The sequence below is a fragment of the Azolla caroliniana genome, unplaced genomic scaffold, assembly GCF_043228905.1.
Source record: "Azolla caroliniana isolate FFs.n. ecotype wild unplaced genomic scaffold, voAzoCaro1.0.p SCAF_11, whole genome shotgun sequence".
NCBI lineage: Eukaryota > Viridiplantae > Streptophyta > Polypodiopsida > Salviniales > Salviniaceae > Azolla > Azolla caroliniana.
Window position 1 is genome coordinate 18,672,840 of NW_028230446.1, and position 18,529 is coordinate 18,691,368.

Consider the following 18,529-nt stretch of genomic DNA (forward strand, 5'->3'; position numbering starts at 1 on the left):
CTATGTGTACAATCAGATTTACCCATATGTTTCTCAATGCGATGGTTGGAAATCTTTGCTAGATTATGTGTACAATCAATTGACAATATTTGATATGCAATGTTCTATCAAAATCCTACCCCATTCATCTACCTTTACTTGATATGCCATCATGTTGATCAACATATATACCTGATATATTTCCACTTAGAATACTTTTCGTTTCTCAAACCCTTCTTATCATAATATACAAACTCATGGTGAGAAATCTATTGCACACAAGGTTGTCTAGAGTGGATATAAGAATGTGTTTAATAACATATTTTTTAGCTTGTTATCTTGTAGAATAGTATTTAGCATCCACCATTGCTAATTGCATTCCACCAACTCCATGGTTTGTTGCTTTCAATTATAAAACTTGGAATGTATTCCATTTGGGAACAATTCCTATAAACTTGCAATGTTTGGAAGGTTTACCAACTCAACGCTTGTCACTTAAAAGATAGTTGGAGCTCCATCAATTAGGAGGCTTGCAATTCCATCGCATTTAGTCCTCGAGATAGATTATTCACATTCCATATGCTAAGTAATGCAACAACACATTAGTCCAAAATCTCTTGTTGAATGACAAGAACAAGTCTTGTTCTAGAAGGTTGTGGTGTATTGGTGAAGAGTTTCTTTCTCTCTCCTTGATCATCTTGTCTTCAACCCCTTTATTTTCTTCCTTTGTTGTCTTTCTCCACTACCATTACCCTAGTATGCATAGCTTCCTTCTTAATATGCTTTTCATTATGCTCCTATAGGCTATCAATATCTTTAGTGAACTCAAAAGATCACTTGAAGTAAAAGTCAAGTGTCTACAAGGTTATGCTCATATGTTTGAATTATTTTTTAGGGTATCACTCGAATCTCGATGCCAATGTCTTCCTCCTCAATTATTGATTCCCATTGATCCCGCGGTGCGCCATTGTTCGTGTTTCGTTTTGCCTCCGTTTAAAATCTATTGTGGCAATGATATTGCAAGAGGGGGAGTGGGAAAATAGCTCATTGTCGTGATGGAGTAAAATATTGAATGCCTTTTGTTTTAGCATATCCCTCATTTACTAATCACTTAATGAGAGAACAATATTCTACTTCCCTCCACAAGGGGGAATAAAAGAAACAATTGGTTCTATTTCACTCCATTTCAAAAGTGACCCTTGAAGGTACGTAGTTGAAGGACTAGAGCGTGCAACTATAAACCATGGTGTCACAAGATCTTAATCCTTCTTTATCCACAAGAACCGATCATCCTGGAAATGCGCTTACTATCTTGGGCAATGAGCCTTTTTCTTATCTAGTGTGGATGGGTTTGTTTAATGGTACATGACATACATCATATTTATTTGTTTTTTGTTTTGCAATTTGTTGTGGTTGCCAAAAACATTTTATAGTTGAAAGTTGCAATATGTATATATTTAATGTTGATATGCATCATGTTTATCTACCATATGTTATGCAATTCATCAATCTTTGCCAAAAGTGCAAACCGTTGAAAACCTTAATCAAATTTTCATTATGTTTACTAATGTAGATGGTTCTAAACTCTTGCTATAGGCTATTTTCATGTGGTGATGTAGACATGTGTTCATGAATTACTATGTGGAATGGATAAAAATGCATGCTACTCTTTGTCTTTTTCATATGAAGAGATGATCCCTTAGATATTTTGGATGAAAGTTCGTGATACATTTTAGCTTTGAGTAGTCAAATGTGAAGTGTTTTCTTGCTGACCCGATCCAGAATGTAAATGATGATTGTGGGATGTGCGCGATGAAAATGACTCGAGAGTCTCTTGGCTTTCTTGCTAACTCGAGCTAGAATGTAAATGATTTTGTGGGATCCCATGCAATGAAGACCGCAAGGGGAGTCCAAAACCATCTAAAACCGAGGGTATATATCGGTCAGTAGGCAGCAAAGGAAAAACCAAATGCAGGAAGCTAGATGGTTGATTGTGAGGGGTGGGTGGGTGGGGTGCAAGGATCAAAGTGATCGCGAGTCATTCGATCTCCTCCCGTGTATAAATGTCATGTGGAATCTGGATGTAACGGGAAACAAATGTTTACGATGCGACGAAAAAATAAAGAACCACGAGAGATGGTGGTAGCGATTCCGATTGATTCTGAGTGGAACAACAAACATACCATGTGAAGGGGACCCAAAGGAAGAAGTTGGGGGGGCAAAGAAAATTGTATAACCATAAAACATGGATGGTGTGTGGAGAGCTGCAATTGCTAAAATTAGGAAGCAAATACTGTGTGTGCAGAGTCAAGTCTGTCTCCTAGATTCTCTGAGAGAAGAAAAGAGTGGTAACATGGGTGGAGGTGGGGTTCTGCATTTTTCTTTCTTTCTTTCTTCTTTGGATGCATTGAAAATGCTTAGCAGATTTGAAGGGGGAATCCATTCCATGTGGCATGCACATATATATATGTGTGTGTGTGTGTATGACATATGTATGATGACCCATGCCCATGTGGCATGGCATGGCATACATCAGTATCACGTGGCATGGCATGGCATGGCATGCCCATCCCATGCATGCATCATCAGCCATGTGCGCTTGGCGGGGAGTAGTTGTGGATGCAGGCGCGCGGGGGCAGAGAGAGAGAGAGATAGAGAGAATAGTTAAGAAAACAGGGGAGGAGAGAGAGAGTAGTTGGAACAGGGGAGGAGAGAGAGAGAGAGAGAGAATATAGTTGAAACAGGGGAGGAGAGAGAGTCCATAATACATTACAATTTTGTCCTTTGAGAGAGAGAGAGAGAGAGAGAGAGAGAGAGAGAGAGAATGTTGGTTTTGATGACTGTGGATATGGCTATGGCATTTGCTTTTGACTCTCCTAAAAATGGGGGCCTGTTGGGTCCATGTGAGAGAGAGGGGGGGGGGCCTTCACTCTCCCATTCTTAGCTATACGCCATTCCTCCCTACTCCTGCTATATATATATTCTGTACACTACCATAACAAGCAATGTGTGTGTGTGTGGGTGTTAGAGAGAGAGAGAGAGAAGGAAGTAAGCATAGACAGATATAGAAGAAAAGGGAAGAGGAAGAAGAAGCCATGGGCAGAGTTAAGCTTGCTATCAAGAAGATTGAAACCGCAGTAGGGAAGCAAGTCACCTATTCCAAACGCAGGGCTGGGTTGGAGAAGAAAGCCAAAGAGCTCGCAACTCTTTGCGATGTGGACCTCATACTCATCCTCTTCTCTCCTGCAGGCAAACTCAGCTGGATCAATGGTAGCAAAAGGTTTCTTTCTTTCTCTCTCTCTCTCTCTCCCCCTCTTCTTTGTTTCTCTAGTTAGGCAATAATTGGCGTGCTTAATGCATGTTTTGGACCCTACTTTATGCAAGAATCCATGTGCTATAAGCATCGTCTGGTCTCTTCTTTAGGCAAGAACCATATTGATAAGCTGCTGAAAGCTTACTTTGTTCCATAATCTCGGAAATAATTCATGATACACACATTATTTGGTCTCTACTCTAGGAAAGAATTAATGCTATATTCATCATTTGAGTTGGTTCTACCCTTAGTGAAACATACAGGCTAATATGAATAATTTGAACTCTACTCTTAGACAAGAATCGATGCAAATATGCACAAATTGGTCACTATTCTTAGGCAGGATCCATGGTGTATGAATCATTTGGTCTGGCCTTTCTTCTTAGGGAAGAATCCATGTTGGTTAAGTGCTGCCTTACACGCATCATTTAACCTCTATTGAACAAGAATCCATGTTGATGAAACCGTTATAAGTATCGTTTGGCCCATAATAATAGCAAAAAAGGAAAAATCCAGGCCTTCAACACGGAAACCCTGTTGACCTCCGATAAAGATATATGTAAACTGCTGGTTTCTTGTAGCAATGTTGGGAAGCCGGTAGATAACGTCTGGATTAAAAAAGTCTTTTTTTTGGAAAACCATCCATGATCTCTTAATGGAATTTGCATTACAATTAGTGTCTAAGCCACTGCTATGTCAATTTGTTGATAACCAAGGTTCGTTTCTCTATGCAGTCCTCCAGATGAAGTCATCATGCGGTTTGCCAATCTCTCTCCTCAAGAACGGGCTAAAAGGTTTGTCTAATGCCTTTCCATGGTACCTTATCTTTTGCATAAGTAGATTTGATGCCTCTGAAGTACATAGATTGTTCAGTTTCTTGCCATATATCACACATATGTGTCAATGTTTCACGGCTGATGCTCTTTCCTGTTTTGCCTATGTCATCTGATTGGATCGCTACTTGTTCAGGAAAGTGGAAGCTCTGGAGGTAAATGCACACCTCAACTCTATATATTTTATTTTACCAGTCAAGTATCTTGTAACTTACAGGAAGCATGCCCTTACAGCAACTCAAGCGCGTGTTTAAGAAGCTTGATCATGATGTCAATGTGGAGGAATACACACGGTAAGTATAAAAATATACTGATAAAGCTTCATGGAGTCATTTTTTGTGATACATGTCTGATTCTTGTCCTCTTTGTTATGCTTCGCATTATTGTTATGCCGAGTCACAGAACACCTGCCCAAAGTATAGAGGTAACAAAATAAAGTCAAATAAGTATGGGGTTTCATTTGAAGTTTAAATTAGTGGTTAATGAGGAGTCCTTAATATTACAGGAATTACAACACCATCTCCACACTCTACAGCTACAATACTTGCAATTACAAGAAAGCCTGAGGTATGTTCAGTTCTTTTGAGTCATGGGTAATGACTTGAACATGTTGTATTTCTGTGTGTAAGAAGTGGCACGTGTAGTTTACTGATGCCAATGTGCATGCAGCATAGGTAAGTAAGTAACCATGTTTATGGAAGAAATTTGCCATCTATTTTTAACTGATTCAGATTTCTTCATTGTTTCCTTTTTTTTATAAGATTGTACGAGTCATACCAGACCATAGAAGAGGCAAATAAACTGGAGAACATTTTACAACACAGGCTTGAACAAGTTCATATGAGGAAGGTATATATCCTATAAAAGAGTGGTTCTTAGAGGTGCCTTATCATCATCTACAAGTTATGATCACAATAGTAATGCTGTATTTTCATGCAAATTTCTGGAATGACAATAGAAGGAATCTTCTGAATTTCCTGTTTGCTTTATAATGAACAGCAAATGCTTGAATCTAGTCATTGTATGGTCACTTACGAGCAGGGAGTTGAACAGGTAATAATTTTTGTGTAAGCAAACTTGATGTCTTCATATGCATTCATCTCAAACCATATCATTTGCAGATTTATCCAGGGCGCAGTATACCTTCCTCGTCACAATTAGATTTCTCAGCGGCATGGGGTGAGGCAGATAGTCGTAAACAGCCTTGTGCATTGGCCCTTGAGCATGAATCTAGTCCCATGTTCACGCACAGGTATTGCTTCAATTCCATTTGTTTACTTCTATATAATTAATCGAAGACTATATGTAGATCTAACCATATTAAAGTGTTACTTTCTAGATTGTTGATCTAATCATATTGGGATGACACTTTTTCTTAGGGATATCAACAATTCTGCAGAAAATTTACAAGGAAGTATGATGGGATGTGGCAACCATTTGCAAGTTCCAAATCATATTTTTAATGGTATTAAGAAGATTGTTGATTTCGATACGAAAAGAGAGAACCTTGGACTAGAAGTGGAAGGCAACTGTAGTAGTGCAATGGACTATAATGGAAGGGAGAATATGGCATCAACATCAACATCAAGTGGGTTATCATTACATTGGATGGCAAACACAAATCAACTTTCATCCAACAGCATGATGAGTACACAGCACCATGTCAGATCTCCATATCTCCAGGTATGAGTAAAACGCCTTTAATTGGATTTCACTATTTATTTGCGAGAAGTTGTAAGAGTACGTTACAACAAATAACATTGTTTTGGTATGGCAGCAAATGGATTTTGTTTCTAATGGGGCATTGCCATTACAAGGTCTATACAGAACCCAGAGCAGTTCTAACTGGTGACTTCAGCTCTCTTATAACAAGCGTAATGTCAAAATGAGTAGTTCCTTAACATGAGGTTGGATGTGGGATCAAATATGGTGTGTTGTATAACCTGAGGATTGCCAAGTTTTTTCCCTCAATGTCAATATGGTGGTGTTGCTCCTTTGGACTCTTGTTATATTGTCGAGATGGTACTCTTAAAGCATATACCTAATGCTTCGCCTGTTCTTTATGGCATGGGAGTACATATATTTTCCCCCTCTGCCTTGAGAAATGCATAAATATTTGCTTCAGAAAACCATCCATCCACCCAGGAACTGGGGGCGAGACTAAATTGTTTGATTTGTTCAAATGGGGTCCACCCATTTCTGTCTACTTATGCCATAAAACTAGAGATGAAATTTGTCTCAAAACCGGAGTTTATGTGTACTTATCATTGTTTTACCTGTGATGGGTATGTTAAACATCTACAAGTTCGATTTACTGCCTATCCTTTTGACATGTTCACATGTCAAGTGACCTGTTTGATAAACCATTTTTCTCTTCATAATTGAAGAGAAAACTCCCCTTTTATGCTTGAACGTCTTTTAGTTTTCTGATGCCGTGTATGTACTTCCATCATTGAAAATGCTGATGTCCCTCTGTCATCGAGTAAAACACTGATTCATTGTAGTTCTTGCTCTTTGTCCACTTGAACCATATTTCTGATTCTACTTTAAATTACCATTTTGAACTATCTGGAATGCCCTAGTAATTCTCACAAGGCATATTTTAGTGATGGACATCATCTCATTCGTTTCTGTAGGCTTCATTTTTTAGAGTTTTTGCTTCGGCTAGTGCAAATAGTAACACCCTTACCGACACCCAATCAGGGCTTGCAAGTAAAAACCACCGTTTTTTACAGTTCCATTTTTCGCATGCACCTGTTATTCGCATACAAATACTGACTGCAATGTGAAGAAATACTTATTTATGTACTATTAGGACATTTCCTTCCACTTGAGAGACAATGTTATATAGATTATATACCAATAGATGCACATTCTATCAAAGTAATGAAAAGACTTCCAAGACCCATGTGATGATACATGCTAGCCATTGATTCAAAAGCTTAAAAACCTTGAATATACTGTGTTTTGAAACTGATTCCAAGACCCACGCAATGAGAGGCATTGATTCAAAACCTTAAAAGCCTTGAATATACTGTGTATTGGAACTGAACACAACAAAAAACTTGAATATACTGCATTACAACTGACTGAACACAACATTTAGTAACAAATGAGTAAAAAAAATCAAATTTGCGTGAAATATTCACAAACATTTGAATCCAAGCATCGTGTTCACGTATATACATGTTCAATACTTAAAAATAGGTATATATAAGTATCAAGAGTTCAATCACTCCATCAAATGACGGAAAGAAAGTAGGAAACCTTACTAGGATGTCAACTCTAGTTTCATTTTTCCACAAAACATTACTGAAATGGAACCAAAAACTCGAAAAGCCCACCATACATATCAGATGGAATACAGACTACGCAAACCACGTTCTAAATTCACTCATGCTGATGATGTTCTCCCGATTCATCTTCACTACTACTGCTACTTCCAGACTGTTCATCCTTCCCTTCACCACCGGGGGCGTGTTTCTTTTTGCGAGACCTCACCTTCTGCAGGGTCTCATGTACCTTGTGTTTTAGTTTCTCCATAGGGCCAAGGTGGTGATGATGTGGAGAGTCGGATGATGTTGGAGATTGTGTTGGTACAACCGATTCGTGAGAATTATTGGTAGTTACCATCACTGGCACCCTATTATTGGTAGTTACCATCACTGGCACCCTCTTTGTGTCGGGATCTTGCATATGTTGTTGCTTCATATCAATGTCATTCCTCTCCTTCAGTCCCAACTCACCCTCAGCATACTCTTTCATATCTCCATATCCTGCACCTGTACCTGGAATTGGAAGTACATTATGGTTTCAATCATAAGGTCAACACACTTCTAAGTTAAAATATATGTGGTTGGGTTCAAACATTGACAGTGGATATTTCATTCAAGCAAAAATATGTGGTTCACACATGTCATCAGTTAATGGTTAAAGATATTATGTATTTCAACATATGTAGCTAGAAGATATCAGTGTACATACATTCAGTCCTTAGTACACAAACACGTACGTTTCTGACATATCAGTTAACTCATCCAACACTACATATTTTTCATATATCAATGTATCATGGTTCACCTGTCAATCAATATATCTCAAAACTTCAGATGTGCATTAATTTTAATGCAGCACCGCTTGACCATGCTCCATATATGTATGGATTTTCACACGTTAGTTAAACACATGTCAACTCCATAGATGTACAGATTCTCAGACATATTAATTACGTTAAACTCCATGTATGTATCAGTTTCTATATGTTAAACCACATGTATGTATCTGTTTCTCAGACATAGGTTAAACTCCATACGTGTACACACATCAACTGAACACATGCAACCTTCACATCTGAATGAATTCTACATCAGTCAAACACATGCCACAATCAGGAATATTGTGTTTCTGAAGACGATCACGGCAAACTTAACAGAACACAGGACCATATATCATAAACATGCATCGCTGGCTAATATATATATATATATATATATATATATGCAGGGCACGTCAACGACATCACCAAAGATGGAAGACAAAACAAACTATGATATTAATGAAGATACAATTAGAATATGATATAGAAGCCTATGAAAGAGGCTACCATGTATAGATGCACTGAATTTCAATGCCGTCACTGAAGGTGGTAACTAAAATGATCTATAATATTCATGAAATTACAACAAGAATAAAAGGTATAGGAAGCTGAAACAGCTGGCATGCCTTACTGTGCCATCATAAACATATTATTTACACAAAGTAGATTAATGGAACGAAAGATGATGATGAGAACTATAAACCAATGTACTACAGTGGCTATCATTACTATGCAAACTAACACAAGCACACTGCACACAAGACGAATTGCAGAACATAGGAAGATAACAATTAAAACCTTCCACTACTGTTTTATATATGGACGATGATGTTATCGACGATCCTGATTCTTTCTTCGAATCATCATCTACGTGTGATACAGGTGTGGAACCTTGGACTGTCGCCATTTCTTCACGCCTCATCTGCTGTTGTTGCTGCTGTGGGGACTCTTCTCCATCATGGTGGGAATGATGATGATGAATCAATTTCCCAAACAAGGAATCCATGGAACCTTACACCTGATGTAAGAACACTAAAACAACCTATTATATCTTATATATGTAGATACATATATATACAAATCACATCATCATCATCATCTTTTGCTTTCCTAAATTTCTGAGGATTCATGCTGATCTGCAATTTTTCTTTTTTGTTTTGCATCTCTGTGTGAACCCCGACTCTCAGGGGGGAACACATAAGGAAACAGAGCACGTGTCGGCACCTGAAGCTTGCTTGGCCTCTGTGTGTGGGGGCAGGTCCATTAGATTCCTGCCTAATGCCTTCCGTGTGTAACCAGCCATAGAGAAAGCCCTTTGGGACGTGTTGAGTGTGAACACGCTCCGCCCGACCAATCTGTATCGTGCATGTCTCACTATGTATGTCATATCTTTTGTAGCTCTGGTGTCGGGGAGCTTGTAGGAATCTGCGACGGCTCGGCTCAAGCCTGAACCGAAGGAATTGAACACGTAGTGTTAGCAACTTTTAGCAAAATCACCTACGAGAATCGTGGAGATGTTTATATGTCATTGATGAAATAAGTAAGTAGCCTCATTCTCTATGTTTAGTTTGACACCAATAAATTTTCCATTTTATGGTAGTTTGGAGGTTCCAAACCAATTAAGGCATAATTGGCTTGGCTAAACCGGTTTAGGATGAACCGATTTGGCCAAACTAGTTAGCCTTAATCGGTTTGGGATATGGCTCGATTCATGTTTGGAAACTCCCAAACCAGTTAAGGCTTGTTTAAACCGGTTAAGCCGACACCAAGCCGTTGTCAATTCCCATCTGTCAACACTACGCCTACCTCTCCTCTTACCTTTTATCCGAGTGCCTCTTGGACACCCACCTTTCATCCGTGCAAGTATTATCGGTGTTCACTAGAATATGGAGATCTTGATGGGTTGGTTTGGAAGGGGGTGGGGGGAAGTGACTTTGGCTAAATGTAGTGTCAAACTTGACCCTACAACATGGATATATACAATTCACACATGTATGTATATAATTTCACATCTAAACATCGACCATGCAAACAAATTAAGTTAGTGAGGAAGCTAAACAGAAGAAGCAACTTCCCCATCACTAAGGAGGATGACTTCAACCAAAATGGTCACAACCATATTTGCAACACGGATGCCGAAGAAGAGTATAAAATGTTGAAATATTGGGGATCTTTCCAATTACAAGTAATATGATATAATTATGATAATGATATAAATATACCTTTAGCCACTCCCCTAATGTAGAACTCTATATCAATGACATGTCATTCTTATCGTGATTTTGACTCCATCCTATATGTGTACAATGATACATTGTGTGTTGGAGATGGGATGTAATCTCGTTTCCCATTATGTGTTGAAGTCATTCTTTGACAGGCAATAGTGGGTGGATTGATTATCTTTGGAAGCAGCTTTAGCTTTAAAACATCAATATGTTTTAGGCAAATTGGAATGGCAATTCGCCCCTATAGTGGGTTCACTTAGGGGGTAAGAGCTTAGACGTACCATGTGCCCATCATGTAAAGTAGTGTTTCACTACCTTAGGTATTAAGGTCTATAGTGCAACTCAAGTACGATAAATGGGTTCTTGTTTTATGTTCTCCATGGAGTGTCGTTCCAAGTATATTGACTAAAAGGAAAGTTGAATTGACATTTGTGGAAATTTAGCTTTTCAAGCACCTTGTCCTCATAGGAATTGCCTTTAAATAATCTAGTTTTACAACATCTTTGAGTGTTTACCTCCCTATAAAATCCTTATTATTGTAAGGAAAATAAGAGTTTTTATTAATATGTTATGTTTGTTTAATATATGGACTAATTTTAAGACAAAGATTTGTTTGATTGACGCCTCTTGAGGTCAAATATGACCTATGAGACCAAAAATATAATCTTTTCATGTAGTACATGTGAAAGTGAGCTGTGATTCTCAATGCTCAAGAACTTCATGAATGTTGTCTTTCTTGAGAGTACACACTATGATTGTGGGAGAAATTTGTGCAAGGATTGGGTTGGGTAGAAGCTTGGCATAGTCAAATGTAGTGAAAGGCAAAGCATTGTATCAAAGTGTGATACGCAAACCCTCATATTTATTTAGAGTGAAATAGGGATGGTCACTAGTCTCATCACTTGTGCCCTTATGCCCTTACGCCCTGCATATCGTCTCACATTGGGGAGAGAGAGAGAGGTTCCATTATCATCTTCGAAGGTCAAATATGACTTATGAGACCAAAAAATATTACATTTCACATCTATGAGGAATCCAATTTGACCAATAAGACCTAATCAACATATCACCTTGTATGTGACTCATTCCTGAGAAGGGAGATTAATATTTTGTAGAAAAACTCTCTATGTGAAAATATTGCACGCACATATATCCTCACACTTCTTGGTGGAATTATCATGCAAATTACTCTAGTGGAGCTCACATTATGGTGGGGGAGAGAGTGAGAGAGAGCCACGAATTGAAACATATACAACTAAAACCAAGCTTCATATTCCAAGAAATTGCTAAGTTATATGGTCCCCATTGCGAGAAACTAGAGCTTTGCAATACCTGATTCCATATTTGATTAAGACTACGCATGAGGTAGTTTGGATATTTGCCTGTTGTAAAAGCTTGCCAAAGTAAAAACACGTTATGCATATTATATATTAATTGCTAAACATGCATAGATTGTAGAACGGGTTCATAAAGAATGAGAACTCCAAAAGGTCTAATAGTTGGCAATTTGTGATGCACTTTGGGTGGAAATTTGTTCTTCCTTTCAAAGCTAAGGTATTTATTTTAGAGGGTTAAGGTGGATGGATTATCTCTAAGAGTTGCTTTCCAACAAAAAAGTATCATTCATGGATTGTGGTTTTTTTGCACGATCTCAAAGGGACATATTATCAATTGTTTGATCACAAATTTTATTCAGGATTTTGTATGTACAATGTGGGCTTTGTTAATTGGAGTGTCAAACGGGCTTTGCTCGGGGAATGTTAGGAATGCCTCTTTGCATTTTTAGGTTGTGTCTAAGTTTCTCAAGTATTAGAAGCTACATTACATTACCATATGTGGAATGCCTTCATTGTTGAAGTTCGAACGGGGTTCATCTACACAATTCAGCGATTTTAATGAATGTTGCTATGGCATTTCTCCTTGTTAGAGACTTCAATTTTCAGGGAATGACACAATAGGAAATAGGTAGATTCCTTATGGGTTTTGTGGTAAGTCAATAGGAAAATGTATGCCAACCAATTGTAGTCCTACTTTTCGTAATTATTACATTACCACTTCCAAAAAAAGTTAAAGACATACAAAGCTGTCGTGGTCTATTGTAGGGACATTAAGTTTTTTTTTGTATATTTGTGTTGTTTTTTTTCCACCAAAAATTCAGCAACCCTCACTCTGGCCTTCTCACCAAAGTGGACATAGTCCCCACCTCATTTTCAAGAAAAGTATCCAAACAACTCCTACAACCTAGTAATTTGTACCATTTCTATACATAGTTACAGCACCGGGGCACTGATGGAAGCCATTGGGGGAAATAGCCATCGGGGCTTGGTAGTTCCATTCAGGCCCTGATGATGATCTGCCCACCATGGATAAGTTTATGTTCATACCAGGAGCCATCGCCATTGTCTTATTCTAAGTAGAATAGCATTGTTTTTACATTTTGGTATTTCTTGTTGTTCTAAAACGTTATTATCACTTTTCACTATGAGAAACCATATACTTCATGAGTCATGACCATTTTCATTCTCATTTTATAACCTTGTTCTACTTGATGTGTTGGAGTGTCATGTGACTCTTTTCAAGTTTGGTTTTAACTTCATCTGTCTAGAATTAGCTATGGTAGACATAGTTACCTTAAGAGATAGATACATTAGAAAAAATTGTCTACATCGTTACATGTTCCTATAAATATATCACAACGAGTCAAAATCATCAACATACATATCTTATAAACAACCACCAAAACCTGTCTTTCCATACACAAACTATTTTATAACAATTTATCAGTATTTTTCTCGAGACATTTTATTTTTGTACGTCCCTTTCTATGGCATCATGATATGTCTTGTATACACCAAACATGTAAGGCACAATTTGAAGGCATTATCTCTCGAGCTATGTGTAGTAGCAGTATTTTACTATTTAAACATTCATTTGAAATTATTATTTTTTGCTTCTTCATTATTTTGATTATAAACGCCATGATAAAATCAACACATTCACTCGAGAAAACCATCGATCAAGTATGACAGGATGCATAATTATGAGCCACCATGTTGCGATAATGATGTCCGTGTACATTGCACAAGTATGTTATCATACAAGCAAAATAATATATATATTTTTTAAGACCCTTGCAAGAGCCCATGAGAATATTTGTCCCCTAACGAACTAAAGCACGTGCATTGTGACCTCCTTGTCAATTGCCTTGCCTATATGCGTGCCTATCTTTTTGCCCACTTCTCGCTCATTTAAATAACCATTTCCTTCAATTTTCCAAAATCTCTCCATGTCTTCTCTTTATCTCAATCTATTAGCAAACTTTCATGTGTTTTTTTTTCCATATTTGCACTACATTTCTCATCCAAGGTTAACCATATGGGTTGATATGTTTGTCATGGATAAAAATAGCTAGATACCAATTTAAGTACGTCCATTCCATTCAATGATCAGCATAACTTTTCATGACTCACAAAAACGCATATTTCCCAACGGAGTAAACATCACAATTTCTGCCTTTAGAAAATAAGTAATAATTGTGTTGATAACCTTATAATAGTATATTGATTGTATCTTTAGAAATCTGGTATATCATAGTGGAGAATGATGCATTCAACCAAATAATGATTGACGCCCTTATGGATTTGTGACTCGTAATATCTGTGGATTAAAAAAATGATAATGATAGAACAACGGTGTTAGTATGTTAAATGAAAAAGTGCATCGATGTAGATGTCTAATGAATTCAAATTGGGGATCAGAGATGCATAAGAGAGAATGGAAAAGTTGTGAAAGTGATTTAGAAATTAGGATGAAGTGGATATTTTTGCTATGATGGTTTGTGAATTTACTTAGAGTACAACTCATCTACAATCTGCGCAATCCATCTCCCACTCAAATTTTCACCTCGGGAAGAGTTTCAAACATTCATAACATTGTGCTCAAGGTGATTTTGTACAATAGTAATATTATTCTATGGATTTGGAGTTGGGATTCCGCACTAATAATGTGAGATATAACAAAGGAAATGTAAGGAAGAGTGTATGTTTGTGGAAGAAAGAGTGTGTTACTAAAAGATAAGCTATGGTTTGATGAGAAGGTGGAGAGTTGGCAAACTAGCAAAGAAAAGGAGGGGCACAATAAGCCAAAAGGGAGGTAGGAAAGGTTTTATTGGAAGAGTATTCCTCGCATCCACATATATAAGCATTGTGTGTGTGTGGGCGCGTGCTCATGCACAAAGCACACACACACATGTATGTATGTCTGTATGAGAAGAGAGTGAGAGTGAGAGAGATTGTGTTGGTGTTTGTGTTTGTGTTATCCCCAAACACAAAAGTAAAAGTAACGTGTATGTGGAGTCTGCAAAGCACATTGGAAATGTTGTGCTTTTAACTTGACAACAAATGAGGAGAGAAGGGAGGAGGGAAAAGAAGGAACCGCATTATTATAGATGTAAGTGAAATGAGAAATCTCCCTAGGTAACCCACTCCATTAGGTAGGATAGTTTTAGTAAAGAGGCATAGTTCCAAGATTTAGGTACTGAATCATTTGGGTATGGTAGTTTTTAAAAAACAAAGAATGTGTGTTGTGTGTCTTTGACCCCCTCTCATTGTTAGTGTCTGACTAATTCATTAAGCAAAACACACAAAATGTAGACCAAAGAAAGTAAAGAGGGGCACAAGACCATCCGACCACTCCATAGTGACGGCGGCATGAGACAAACTCGAACCCCTCGATGTCCCATACCATCAAGGGTTGACGTGAGCCATACCTTGGGTTCGACAAGGATTGCATGTGCTTAACTAACAAGAACCACAACCACACTTATAGAGTCTTAACATAAGTAAAGCCTCCTTGAAAAGAAAGTAGATAGCCTTATATAGGCAGAAACCATAGGCATTGGAGTGTTCACACTTGACTACTTTATATGAAGTGGTCAAGTGATAGCACACTTAATAGTTATCTCACATTGTAGAATTGAATGTTACAATTCATACTCTTGTTCCTTTCCCAAGTGATAACACTCTTAATAGTTATCTCACACTCTAGAATTCAATATCACAATGCATACCCTCATTCCTTTCAGAATTAACCCACACATAGTTATCATAAGATTAGGGAAAACTATGGAAAACCTATCTCATGATCAATTATAGTTATGCACATAGCCGTCATTCACCAAAATTTTGGCTTTTTTAGAAGATGAGAGACATTCGCAAAGTTAATGTCTCATTTGGTCTTAAAGGCAAGCGTATGTATTTCTGCATAAGTTGAGGTAATTGAGAGAGAGAGAGAGAGGGAGAGAGAGAGAGAGAGAGAGAGAGAGAGAGAGAGAGATTTTAAAACAACCAATGTAAGGATAGAGGTATGTACATATATCAGTGGGTAGGTGGGTTTGAGAGAGGGAGAGATCTTCTAAGTGATGAGGTTGGCATTTGCATATCCCCATCGTTGCAACTTGTATACGTGAATGTGCATGTTGTTGACCTATTGTTCATCGATGGGGTAGTTAGTTGAACTTGTGGGCTAGCCATTTAAGATGGACTATTTTTTTCATGGAGCGAGAAATGAACACGTTTTCATTTCTCCACGAATATAATAACACGTCATCGGTCATTTCTCTCTCCAACAATAATATAGTGCCACATCATCTACCTCATATTTATGGATGCACCATGTGAATCCAAAAGCTCAGACAACCCATCTAAAACTTACAGGACAACATGACGAGCCGTATCAGTATCGCCAAAAACTTCACAGAGGTGAACAAATTGTCCCCCCCTAGAAGGACTATGAAAGGCCGGGAGGGGATGGAAAAGAGATCAATGGTCACGCGTGATGGACACCGACAGAGCAGGGAGAGGGATCGTTTTCCATGACGATCCTTCGTTCAGGGGGCAATGGCAAGTGTGTGCGGGGCCTGTGCTTTTTCGTATCCACATGTTCAATGGGGGCGTGTGTTCGTGGGCGCACCTCGACAAAGTTCGGGCGGCCGTAAAGATTGCCATCCGGCCGGCCATTGGAAGAGTAACCAAGGCCCTAATAGTGTCCCACAGGGAAGTGATGCATCTCAAGCCTATACACAAAACATACATATACATATAGTGTATCATATATTGTATCATATACATATACATATACATATACATACACATACACATACACATACACATACACATACACACATACACACATACACATACACATACACATACATATATACACATACACATATACATATACATACACATATATACATATACATATACACATACACATACATATACATATACATATACATATACATATACATATACATATACATATACATATACATATACATATACATATACATATACATATACATATACATTATATACATATACATACACCCTTTATTTATACTTACATATGTGTGTGTGAATGTGAGGATTCTTCTTCTTCTTTCTTTCTTCACACCACAACCCATAAACTCTGTTATTCTCTCTGTTAACTCTTCTGCCATCGCCATGGCTGTGGGTGTCCTTCCCAACACACACTCTGCTCTCTGGATCTCTCTCTCCATCGCCATACCTCTCCTCCTCCTCCTCCTCCTCCTCTGCATCGACCCCGACCTCCTCTCCTCTGCCTTCTCCTTCGCCCTCCAGACATGGTCCGCTTTCAATGCATTCCTCACCCCTACCGTTCTCTTCTTCCTCATGAATGCAGTTGTCTTTGCTCTGGCCCTCCAGTCCAAGGTTGGCTATGGCGGCACTGCTAGACCGAACGGACCGCGAGAAGCAGATGAATTAGATGATGATGATGATGATGAATTAGATGAAGATGAAGACGGCGATGGAGATGAGGACGAAGCGAGGAGGGTTTCTTCTTATCCCGAGCTCCTCACTTCCTTCTTCGGCGAAGAACCACCTCACAACAAGCGGAGAAACAAGAAGCATTCTGTATCAAGAATCCCGAGCTCGAAATTGAGATCTAACCCTAACCTTAAGCCTAAATTAAGATCTAATGCTAACTCCACCGCTAAACTGAGGCCTATCCTTCACCAAAACCCAAATTCTAGGCTCTTGTCTCAGCCGTCTCGGCCTTACCCCGCCACGAATCCCAACAAGATCAATGGTGTGATCAAAGGACGAGTCATGTCGCTCACTCGCATCAATGGCTATGGGGAAGCTGCAGATCTGAGTGTAGAGAAAACCCCAACCCTAAATCCACCTTCTACACGAGCTGGTACTGAACCTGAGTCTGAGCCTGGACATGGCTATGGTGAGGAGAAGAATATTGATGAGAGGGCGGGTGCTTTCATTGATCATTTTTATAACAGGAAAAAGGTGCGAGAGGTGGATCCCTATATCGAAAGGCTGGAGAGAAGCTATGGCAGTTGAAGAAAGAAAGAAAGACAGGAGAGCCGAGAAAGTTATGGTTCTTCTTCTTCTTCTTCTTCTTCTTCTTCTTCAAGAAAGAAGGAGAAGAAAAATTAGAGCTCAGCTTTAGAGTTTTATGTTTTTGAGATATCCAGACCTTGTTCATTGGAACTAGGATTTCGTTCGTATATGCTAGTAACAAGCAAGAGAAGGACTTGCTCTGTATATTAGGGTTTCTCTTTTAGAGATATGCAAGCAGAAATGCATGTCTGATTGAATTTAGGGTTTCCTTCTTTATGTGCGAGAGAGAAGGAGAAGACCTTATCACAACTATATAGGTATATATATCTATATCTATATATATATTCTGTTTCAATATTGAGTTAAGGTTTCTTTCTGATGTGCAAGAAAGAGCCCATTTGAGGAAACCCTAATGTATATGAAAACCATTCAATTCAAGAAATAAGGTTCCATAGCTAATCCAAACAGCTCAGCTTGAGTTCGTCAGAAATGTAATGCGAACAAATACAAAATCTGGGGTGTTAATTGTCTTTTCTTAATGCTTCCATATTCAGAGAATGGATCCATTGCTATACAATATATTGTCTTGGGTGCGAAAAGCCCCCTCCCCTCCCTCCTCCACGCCCGGCCTCCATATCCAGAGCAGCTCGGATCGGAACATAGGGAATGAGTAGTGGTATCAAGCTGGCTGCCATTCGCGAACC

General features: G+C 38.5%; 3 protein-coding genes across 3 annotated transcripts; 2 read left to right on the forward strand and 1 right to left on the reverse strand.

The window, feature by feature from the left end:
• Window positions 1-2,600: 2,600 nt before the first annotated feature.
• Window positions 2,601-6,308, forward strand: LOC147858283 (agamous-like MADS-box protein AGL65). The gene is made up of 11 exons (XM_087327701.1): window positions 2,601-3,259; window positions 4,027-4,086; window positions 4,262-4,280; window positions 4,360-4,418; window positions 4,528-4,549; window positions 4,631-4,692; window positions 4,887-4,974; window positions 5,125-5,178; window positions 5,247-5,377; window positions 5,505-5,808; window positions 5,903-6,308. Exons 1-11 carry the CDS (start codon window positions 3,075-3,077, stop codon window positions 5,975-5,977), a joined length of 1,059 nt encoding a protein of 352 aa, XP_087183827.1. The 5' UTR covers window positions 2,601-3,074; the 3' UTR covers window positions 5,978-6,308.
• Window positions 6,309-7,388: 1,080 nt separating this feature from the next.
• On the reverse strand, window positions 7,389-9,282 carry LOC147858284 (uncharacterized). Its single transcript, XM_087327354.1, has 2 exons — window positions 9,020-9,282; window positions 7,389-7,913 (listed from the first exon to the last, which is right to left on the reverse strand). The coding sequence occupies exons 1-2, from the start codon at window positions 9,225-9,227 to the stop codon at window positions 7,516-7,518; spliced, it is 606 nt and encodes a 201-aa protein (XP_087183480.1). The 5' UTR covers window positions 9,228-9,282; the 3' UTR covers window positions 7,389-7,515.
• Window positions 9,283-16,893: 7,611 nt separating this feature from the next.
• On the forward strand, window positions 16,894-18,284 carry LOC147858285 (uncharacterized). Its single transcript, XM_087327939.1, has one exon. It carries the CDS (start codon window positions 16,953-16,955, stop codon window positions 17,823-17,825), a length of 873 nt encoding a protein of 290 aa, XP_087184065.1. The 5' UTR covers window positions 16,894-16,952; the 3' UTR covers window positions 17,826-18,284.
• Window positions 18,285-18,529: the final 245 nt, after the last annotated feature.